We start from the raw sequence: 11,182 nt of genomic DNA, 5'->3' as shown, positions 1-11,182 counted from the left end.
CCAATCCGCTGTGGGAGAGCCATAAACAAGAAATAGATAGATAGATACTATTTTCATTGCATTCAATGATTTTAATTCTACGTTTTTAAATCCCTCCATCAATTTATTAAAACACAGGAAAATAAAAGGTAGTAGTATACTTGTGGTAATAAAGTTATCCATATATCGATTTGGAACTACGCACGAGAAGAGAAAATAATTTTAGATATCGAAGAGACATAAAGGGAGACGTGGGCGAGGAACACCCCACACCGTACTTTCACTCTCAGTGGGCGCAGTTAAGCTGAAATGCGCTCGCAGCTAACTACAACACGACCTGTTCGTTTAAATTATATCTCCGAAACCCGCTACAGACGTTGTTTAAACTGAAATACTAAAATGTTCGGTTAAAACCGTGTCTAAAGAACATTTTAATTGTCAGTTGAAGTTAAGTAAGCTGAGCGTATGTAGCGGGTTTTATGATCTAGTAATGGCCGGTTTCCCAGCTAATTTTAACCATTAGTTAGTGTTATTGGCTCCATAACTTCATGAAATGCGTTTTAGAATTACGTAACTTGAGTTTTACTCCTTTGAAACTTAGTTCAATCTAACAATAAAGAATCAGTAGGTAATGATAAATTAAATGGATACTTCAGCAACCCAGCATAACTCTTTTGATAATGGTGTTCTGTCAGGCAGGGCAGCTGGTGTCGAGCCCGGGCAGCACGGAAGCTCAGACTATCCGCAGCGACCGCATCACCTGGATAGACGGCAAGGAACCACAATGTTTCTACATTAAGCAGCTCATCTCACAGGTTAGCTACATCTGTTACAGTTCATCTTCCTACGCTTAAATATGTACCATCCAATTATTAAACGAATCCAATCTAAATATTTATAGTAATTAGTGATTTCTCTTACCAAATCTACACTACAGGACAAACTTGTCAAAGTTTTCGTACTGATTTTGACCACCATTAAATGCACTACATATAAGGTTTTATTTCTGCGCGGACGTAGGCTAGTCAATTATAAATATACTCTTTTTATGTATATGTATTTACTACATAAAATAAAACGTTTTTATTCGTTTTATAATCTCGCTTGCTCACCAAGGGCAATCGTTATCTCCGCAAGCTCTCACAATTAACACCTCCCGCTATGACACGCCTTGCAAATATTTTACTTTGATAAATATATTTTCACGACAGTTGCCCATTGTGTTCTATAAATGAACTGTGTTTTATTAGTTTATTTACTGTTTTTAAACGAATACATAATAAATATGACTGTAGAGTAGACAATGTTCAATATTTGTTCATGCTTACATCTGCATTAATTACGTTGCATTCGGGGTTTCCCAGAAGGAAATGAATTCGTTATTGAGACTCTTTGTTTTCTTATTCCATAATGTTTGTAAACACAAGATGACGTAAATATGCGTCATATTAACCGTGAGTTTCTATTGATGACAGATTTTTCAGAACTTTAATTCCATTTGCCGGAAGTCGTGTACGACACAAAGGTTTCATATTTAAGAATTTTAAAGTCTCTTCTCAATAACATGTTAGTTTTGCAATAAATCTGGATTTGACGGTAAACTTTAGCGCTATTCTCTGCAATCACATGTAGGTTAATAAAATATTTTGATACAGTATCGTTTGAGTGTGGATAATGATAGTGGTGATAGCGAGGCGCCGGCGATGGATTGCGTCTTGACCGGTATGTTCTTTAGCTAGGTGCATTTCGCATTCTTGATACTTACCTGTATACAGGTATAAGCATCATATATAAGACTTAAGATTTTTAGTTACTCTATCTCTGTGCGTAGAGTTCTTATTCATTGTGGGTTGAGATTTATTTAAAAGCCGGTAACCTGCGGTTCCTCTGTCTATGGGCGTCGGATTAAATTGTAATAGACGATCCGCTGTTCGTTTGTTGATTTTCATGTAGAAATATCTTTGTGGTCTTTTAGACTATTCCTTGTGATCTTCTGGGAGTTGAATTGATAACAATCATAGGTACAGACCATTAAGTTGAAACTTTGAGAGTAGTATGTTATTTGTCCTTTAAATGGAATATTTCTTGCCGAACATACCAGCTGTTTACGATTTACTATCCTGGCTACCTCGATTCCATCTGATGTGCTTATTTAAACTTGTTTTAGTTAATTAATTTAAACAATAACTTTTTTCAGGTAGACAAAATAATACTACAGGCGAACAAAATGCCCAATAATGGCAAGATGGGCGACTACGTCATCGATGGCAGGACGAAGGTAACATTATAATTATGAAAATACTAACTTTAGCTTTCGCCCGCGACTCGGACGCGTGGAACTAAATAAACAAAAGAAATTAGACTATTTGTTATTCCAGACTTTGCTCCACATCTCTGCCAAATTTCATCGAAATCAGTCCACCCGTTTAGGCTATAAACTCTAACAAACCTCCGTTCAAACTTCCGCAACAATAATATTGGTAACATAGCATAAAAACCAAAACAATTGCAACGTTGATCTACACATACTCATTTTAACTGAAACGACTAAATACTGAAACTAATCTTAAATAGTTGGCTTAGTAAGCGTCGCTTACTGATAGACGTCAAAATCTGCAACGAATTTCGTGTTAGACGCTGTAATAAATTTAAATGGCGTTTCAGTATACGACCGTTAGACCAACGCCGACGTCCTTTAACGATATTTATTTTCATTGATATTTTTTGTTCATTTTATCTGTGTTAAAGTCGAACTATTTCCGGAAGAATATAATCCACTTTGATCTCGATGCAGTTTGTAGATATCTGACCTTTACTGGTTGATTCCGTGCGTATGAAACATGTTTAACTTTTTTGTAAAAAAAAAGTTCAAAAACAACAACCACAATAACAAAAAACAATCAACTTTTTTTTAAAATAGAGATCATTCTGTCCTATAATGACGATTAATTTACAGATCTTATTCTGTGGTACTTTATTTATAAATTAACACATCGCAGTCATACACGATTTATTCACTTTTATCCTTTAGACGTGGAAATCCCAATTTAATGGCATAGTTTATGTGGTCATCCCAACTTTAATCATTTTTTGCTATTATTCATTTCTAATATTGTGAAAAGCTGATGCTGATAAAATAAAGAATGTTTTCAAACTAAACAATTTTCCTTCAACTAATTAAAAAAAACGATAACATTTGTAGATAATAAAAACAACAATAAATTATACAGATAACGAATTGCGAAATAAGCGCACATCGTAACTGAACGCAACCAATATAATAAACGTTATCTATGGCCCATCACTATCGCATGGCGTCAAGATTCGCGCGTCGTTGATAAAACGTCAAAATGAGGCGGGAACGCGCATGCGCGGCCGCGGTGCTGCGTACGTGACTCGCGGCATGGCTTGGTGAGGGGCTGCGGGGCACGGGCGGAGGGCACTGTAAACATTAGTAAGAACTAAGAACGTAGTCCCACGATACTGCGTCCCATGTTTGCTGTTTGCATCGTAGTCGGTACATTTCGCACCCTCGTTGTGGATTTAATAGCATCCTGTGTAATCAAATCGTAGTAAGTTGACAAAACTGACAATCTTATAAAAAGATAACCTAAACATTTACGAAACTTTAGACTTGAGTGGGATGTTTGTGTTTGGAAGTTATTTATAGATCTTTTGCTTATAGGAACTATGCCGTAGTTCAAATCTTTAAGAAAGTAGCGTGGGAATTGCTAAAGGATAAATTATGTAATACCAAACTAAATTTGTATCAAATTACTTTAGAAAATCAAAATATTACCTTCATTACTGTCTTTTGTCCTTGACTACACAATTCCATATATCGTAGGTATTTTACAAACTATTTTTTCTTTAAATATTTAATTAATAATCTTTGTTCCGAATGTTTGACATTCGTTTGTTTGATTAGGTTGTGTGCACAGAAACGTTTAATAGCGGTTAACAGCAAAGAATCGCTTTTCCGAAACCGGTTAGTTATGCAATGTTTACAAGTGGACGCATACGTTAACCGCAATGCAATTACGTGGCAAATATCAATATTTTGAATATAATATGCTGTAACTACTTAAATGGTTCCACTTCGTTAGGATAACACGTAATATAGGTTACACATTTTTTTTGTCGTAGTTTATAGCCCAGTTTTCGACTCATAGTTGTTAAGCCAAATAATGATCTGACATCTAAAATAAAAATCTGCACAGAGAAAATAAAACGTCCTCGCATTATAAATGGAAAACACAACAAAACTAAATAATATACTGATCTACCATAATCTGAGGATATTTATCGAACCATAAGTCAGTTTGCTCTTTTATTCGACTAATTAAAAATAATCTAACCACGTAACTGGAAAACGTTGCGTCACAATACTGTTACGAAACTTTTTTTGCACCGAAACTCGAGAGACAAAAAGTGTGCCGTTACCCCACATTTTATGAATGGAAGCCCTTCGGCTTAGTTATGAGTCACGAACCTATGCACGCTCCGTCACGTGCGCATTCCGTCAATACAACTGTACTCCCTTGCCCTTTGTTGTCGAGATGAAAGCCGATTTTGCTTTCGCTTTCTAACTCCGCTTGTATCTTACTACAGTAGAACCTCGATAAGTCAAAGTCCAAGGGAAACACAAAATATTTTCTGTTATAGAGGTTTTGGGCTCTTATTGGAAGGGAACATATTATTTTTTGAATTTGTAGAGGTTTTTATGTTACCGAGGTTTGAGTTATCGAGGTTCGACTGTATTATAAATGCGAAAGTTTAGATAGATGAACGTTTTAGAGTTTGCCTAAACTGGTGAATTAATCTCGATGAAATTTAAAACATATAGGCTACTTAGTTTTTTTTTTAATTACACGCGGTCGGAGTCGCTGGCGAAATCTAGAAGATAACTGTTGCACTTTTTATTTGTTGATTTTCATTATATTCAGATATGATTTTATAATTTGATAAGTGAATGATTTTAATTGTAATTTCATTGTGATAATACTATCGTAACATAATCGACAAAGATAAGAAAGTTTTTCAGAGAAATATTAATGTCCCACTTGTATGCGTTATAAATTATCCTAGATGGTTCGATTTGTATTATAATTAAATGTAGTAATACCACGTCTTTTGGCACGAGTTACGCATAAAAAATATCCCTCTAAGAAAAGGAAACTTTTTATTTTGTCAAAAGAAGAAAGTTAAACTGGTATTGATGAATTTCTTTTGTTGGAATGTGTTTCTCATGTATTCTAAACATCCTTTGACTCTGAAGATATTAAAATTCCTTAGCCAGTAAGCTATCACAATTAAAATAAATATACGAGTGAAAATGATGACGTCAAATGAATCGTTATAGTGGTGTAAAAAAATTTTAAATCGTGTCGCCGCATTCATATAACAATAGTTTAAAATAACCGTGAAGTTGACCTTCCTACGTACCATCAGTGGTATTAGTAAATCGATAAAAGCAACGTGCTCTATTTTCATATTACAAGTTTTTAATGGATAATAATCCATAAAGCATCTAGAAAGACAGATAAAGACTGCAACTCATCAAACGTGAGTAAACGGCATTTCATACAAATTTTTCGGATATGTGGACCTCACTACACATGTATATTGAGTTTGGCAATAAGAGTGTGCTCCTTTGACTAAACTATCGCACAACTGTTTAGTCGCGCTTTGATTCCTATAATCCTATATGGAGGGTGTGTACAGTACTCGATTTTTAGCTGTGCAACTAAACTGAATTGGCAGTGAAACAATCGACAATCGCTCAACATTGGTACGTAGTCGAAGGTGTGTGCGCGTTCTTACAATATAAACATTTTTATCACGTTGACGTAGCCAATAAAGTTAACCGCACTTTATGGTTATTGGTGCAGTAATTGACTCGTAACTAGAATTGCGTTCTGTGCTGGGTCGTTTCAAAGATATTTCCGGTCCTTGCGGCACGTGCGCACGCCCTTTCGTTTAAAAAGAATCGTAAAACGGAACGTGTACACGTGTTCGCGCCAAAACTATCTGTCAAGATTTTCCTTTTTCTTTTACGGCGTTAACCTTCGAATTCTTGGCGAGTTACTTTACTTCATTATTTACTTACTGAGGCCAAAAAATATCTTCGAGCGGAGGTCTCTTAAAATACAGATAATAATATTTTAATGGATACGTTATGTATTTTCTATGTCTATACTAATAAGATAAAGATAAAAGATTTGTATTTTTGTATGTATTGAAATAACTCAAAAACTACTGGGCTGCTTTCAAAAATTCTTACACCATTAAAAAGCTTTGTTATCAGTGAGTAACATAGGCTGTACATTCACGCGGACAAAACCGCAAGCAACAGCTAGTTTGAAATAAATACACAAATAGATAAGGAAAATATCAAACGGGCTGGTTGTAAAAGAAACTCGCTACACATCTGAAACAAGTAGCCTCGCCGGGGGAATTCCTTACACATGATTACAGATATGTATTAGCAATGCGTTTCAATTAGTTTGTTGAAAAGTACTTAAATTATTGGTATTATTTTACTTCTTACTAATATTATAAATGCAAAAGTTTAGATGGGTGAATGTTTGTTATAGTTTGCGCCTTAAGCAGCTGAACGATTCTCGATATTGGCATAGATGTAGAGCATAGTTTAGAAAGACACAGGCACACTGTTGTTTTTTTTTAATTCTCTGCTGACACAGTCCCGGACGATAGCCAGTTATGCTAGGACGACCTTCGGGAGTTATAGGTATTAATATGGTTAACTGAGCAACTTCCAAGCATGAATTCATTCTAGTAAATTGAAAGTCGCTGGTTAATAATTTCTGAACTAAACGCGTATGTGAGCAACGAATAAAGATAAAATTGATTATATGTTGGTAAACAACGATATTGGCGCCTTATCAATTGAAACTTGGCCAAAATTATTTTGTTTACGTTTAAAAACCGGCACCAAAATGCAACGGAATAATTTTTACATTTATAACCCAAGATTTCTCACGTACTAGTACAGTACTAACTTCCGAACGTTTTCCTCAATAAAGATACGCAGTGAAAAGAATCCGTGCCTTCACATATAGTCGCGCAAGCTTATCTGACCCGGTTGACATATGTGGCACTGAATTACAATAGCTCATTAGCGCCTTCTTCCAATATCAAAAACGTTACACAATATCCTTGTTGCACTGTAAATATTTTTGCGTCTGGTTTTAAGTATTTTCAAAAAATAAAATTACGGAGATTGCATCGCCTTTTGCACCAGGCCAGAAATGTTGTCCTACTATAAGTTGTGATGGTGTCATCGAGTACAAATTAACAAACAGCCTATTCGAAGTCGGGGAAGTACCGATTTGTCAACCAGTATTATAGTGGAGATGTTTCTTTAAGGGAATTTGGGAAATTTTTCCTCTTTATTTTATCGCATACTTTCAAGCGTTTCAGTAAGGAAATGATTTCAACGTATCTCTCATATGTAAATTCTTATAAACTACGTCTGCAGATTAGAGTTGTTTATATCTTTGCTTGATCTTTGACATGGATATTAACAACGCTTTGCTTACACACAATGCCACCCACAGCGAAGTGAGCCAACACGCGCCAGTATTACGCACGTGATCGGCCTCGTAACTACCTCCTAAAGTAACCAGTACATACTGACAGGCATTATCCTGTCATCACCTCACCCTAAAAGGTGCCCACACTTACTTAGCGCTATTTTGGTAAAGATTATTTGCCAAGAAAGTGCTTTTACCAAAAGCGTAATAACAACACAGATAAAAAACAAAATTTACCAATACTTATGTCCTTATTTGTTGTTTCTTATTACCGTTTCCCTGCGAAATCAAATGCTTAATAACGATATTTGGTGATTTGTGATTGCTAACTGAATGTACAGTCGCGGAAATACGCGGTGCTTCATAACAAAGTTGTAACGAACAAAACATGTTCCTTGCAACCAACCAGACAAATAATTAGTAATATAATAGTTTCGGAAATTAAGAAATAAAAATAAAAAATATGTCAGTATCAGTGACCGACTTTTTATCGTATGGATTAAAACTACGTTCTCTTGATTATTGTCTCGCATTTTTTCAATAAGGTTTTTATGTGAATATACCGACAGAGAAAACTAACATTTCATTCCAACGTTAGTGTTGTTGAATTTTTTATTACGTATGTAGCTGTTTCCGTAAGACCACTGTTATGTGTTATGGATAGCCGGTTGTAATAACAGCGGTATCAACAATGGCACGGCATACACGACAACTTCCATAATCCTTAGATTACTACGCACAAACATCGATTCTTAAGAAGTGATAGCGCATTTTATTTTTATGGTCCAAGAATATTATAGAGCAGTAAAGTTAGTGACATTAAAAGGATCTTTCAAAGTGTATATAGAATATTATGTTAGTGATTTGTTTAAAGTTCCTAAAATAATGACGTTGTGGCCAGATCTTAATTTTAAACTGACCTACCTTATACAACATTCGAAAACAAAATTAACATTTAAAAACAGATTAAAGGCCTTTTTCATGGAGGCCCAAAAAAGTAAACAATAATTGTATAATTATTTATATATCGATAATCTATCGCTTTTTCAAATCTTCTTTAAAATTGTTTTTTCCTTTCCGCCCGTTTCGCTATTGCATTATTTTGTTTTCCTATATTTTTTTTTTCCAGTATGCAACAGTCTTAACGAATTTACTATGGTTTTTGTGGGCTTGAGGCAGAATACCTAAAAACATTGACCTGTTTTTTAAAATATTGAATGCAATGACTTGTTATATTTATTTTTATTTTTATTTTTTTTTTTATTCATGCTTAATTTGTTTTGTCCATACAACCTTTTAGTTAATTTCTTACTTTTCAATAATTTAACTGCTGTAACTGACGTACGGAGGATGTAAAGGCTTTTGCAGAACATCAGCGTTTTTACCCCTAGGGTACAAAACATATAGCTGAGCAAAGGCCCTATCAGTTCTGCATTGCAACGCATTGTCAAATTGTTTATATATTTTGTTTTTTTTTTCCTCTTCAATTTTCTTGTCGTAAGTTTTGATTGTTAATGATTGGTTTTCGTTTTTCTTGTTTGTATTTTTTTTTGTTCAAGTGTATTATGTTGTATTGTGTTGCAGTGTGTTTTGGAACTAATTAAAAGTGTATTATTATTATTATTATTAAAACTTTCAAACATAACGTATTATCTCAGTTTTCTGATAAAACATAAGATATAGTTAAGAATATTTTTCTTTAAATGTATGGTCACTATGACTTAACGTTTCTGTGCGACAACTCCTGGTATTAAGTGGTAGTTTCAATTGCTTGCAGGCGATGGTGGCATGTTACCCCGGCTCAGGCAGCCATTACGTAAAGCACGTTGATAACCCCAACAAGGACGGCCGGTGCATCACTGCCATATACTACCTCAACCTCGACTGGGATATCAAACGATGTGGAGGACTGTTGAGGTGAGAATACAAGAGAAGAGGGAAAAACCTTGATGTTATGTGATTTATACTAATCACCTGTATCACACTGATAGCAGGAGCCAGCTGAAAACCAGCGCAGGAACGGTTTAGTCCCTCCTGCATATGCTGAGCTGGCAACCTTTTGCCACAATTTCATAATTAGAAATAAGCCCGTTTATTTGATTTCTTTTTTTGTAAATAAATACATATTCTATTCTATTCTATTCTATTCTATTCTATTCTATTCTATTCTATTCTATTCTATTCTATTCTATTCTTTATACTCTTGATATCTCAATACAAATGTAGTTCCGCTACTATCTATACATTTAAAACGTCGTCAGCATCTTCCATTCTAGATTAAAGAGAAAAGAAACAAAAGAGGTTAACACAGCCAGAAACACTTTCCTGGTGGATTTGGCTTATTCTTTGTTACTTGTCTTCATGTAAATTATATTTGTGTACATGTAACTTACAGGGTGTTCCCTGAAGGCACCAACCAGGTGGCGGACATCGCGCCCATTTTCGACCGCATGCTGTTCTTCTGGTCGGGCCCGCCTACAGCACTAGGTATTTTCTATATTTATAGCATAGATTATTATAGCAGCAAGATGTATGAAAAAGTATATAACACTAGCTTTCGGCCGCGACTCCGTCCGCGTGGAATTAAAAAAGACAAAAGTGAGTAGGCTATGTGTTCTTCCAGACTGTCCCCGACATCTGTACCAAATTTCATCGAAATCCGTTCAGTCGTTTAGGCTACAAATTCCAACAAAAATCCATCCATCCATCTAAACTTTCGCATTTATAATATTAGTATGATTTCTTAGATCAGAGAATCTGGCTTAAATTAAACAAAACAACATTTAAGAGAGTCATCCTACCAAATTATTGTAAATTGTCTGATAACAATCCAACGTGTAAAATATGTGATGGAAATATCGGATTTTGTTACTATATCTGACAGGTCATTTTAAGCTATCTGAGCCTCTATCAGCCAGTGGTGGAACAGGCCCTTAGTAGTAGAAAATAAACTTTTAATTATCGATATAGTTTATGATTATAGCATGTTTATAATAATATTTCAGATATGCGATAACATTATGGTACTTCGACGCGCAGGAGAGGGCGGAGGCACTCAGACATTACAGTGAGTGTTGACACTTGCATTGTTTTCAAACACTCTGTATAACATTATCTTTATAACTACTCTGACAGAACAGTTTATAATACCACTAGCTGTTGCACACGACTTCGTCCGTGGATTTAAAAACATTAAAAAATGTGAAGTTACTCAGTGATTACGTTTTTATTGATGAAATTTTTGAGTTATTTCGATACATACAAAAATATGAATCTTTCCTCTTTAAAATAATAGAAATAACAGATCTTGCTAGCATTGTTTTAAATTACCATCATCTAAGTTTCGACTAGTTTTTATACGTCAAATTATATTAATTCATATATTGTGAAAATCGAACTCAAGATCGTAGATACAAGAAAAACAATTAAAAATGTCACTGTGTCATGTATTTTAGCTACAAAAAAATTCTAATCTTTCAAACTATTTCCTTATTTATCCGGTTTTTTCCTGCCGAGGTGTTTTTTATTGTTTTTTGTTAAGTAGCAATTATAATTTCAGAAGAACGCGGTCAGCCGTCTTCTAGCAAGTGACGGCGGTCGAGAATAATCAACAAGATAGCTAAGTTTATATAATAATATTGTATGAT

General features: G+C 34.7%; 1 protein-coding gene across 1 annotated transcript in view; it reads left to right on the top strand.

The window, feature by feature from the left end:
- LOC106110514 (egl nine homolog 1) overlaps positions 1–11,178 on the top strand; it is a 14,422-nt gene extending 3,244 nt beyond the window's left edge. Inside the window, 7 exon segments of the mRNA XM_013292371.1 lie at positions 675–794; positions 2,177–2,257; positions 9,313–9,452; positions 9,931–10,001; positions 10,004–10,022; positions 10,541–10,602; positions 11,095–11,178. Of these exon segments, the coding sequence (XP_013147825.1) occupies positions 675–794; positions 2,177–2,257; positions 9,313–9,452; positions 9,931–10,001; positions 10,004–10,022; positions 10,541–10,602; positions 11,095–11,126 (525 nt within the window). The 3' untranslated portion in view covers positions 11,127–11,178.
- The last annotated feature ends 4 nt before the right edge of the window (positions 11,179–11,182 follow it).

The sequence above is a fragment of the Papilio polytes genome, unplaced genomic scaffold (assembly GCF_000836215.1).
Source record: "Papilio polytes unplaced genomic scaffold, Ppol_1.0 DF820622.1, whole genome shotgun sequence".
Taxonomy (NCBI): domain Eukaryota; kingdom Metazoa; phylum Arthropoda; class Insecta; order Lepidoptera; family Papilionidae; genus Papilio; species Papilio polytes.
This window is presented reverse-complemented; position numbering and strand designations above follow the sequence as displayed.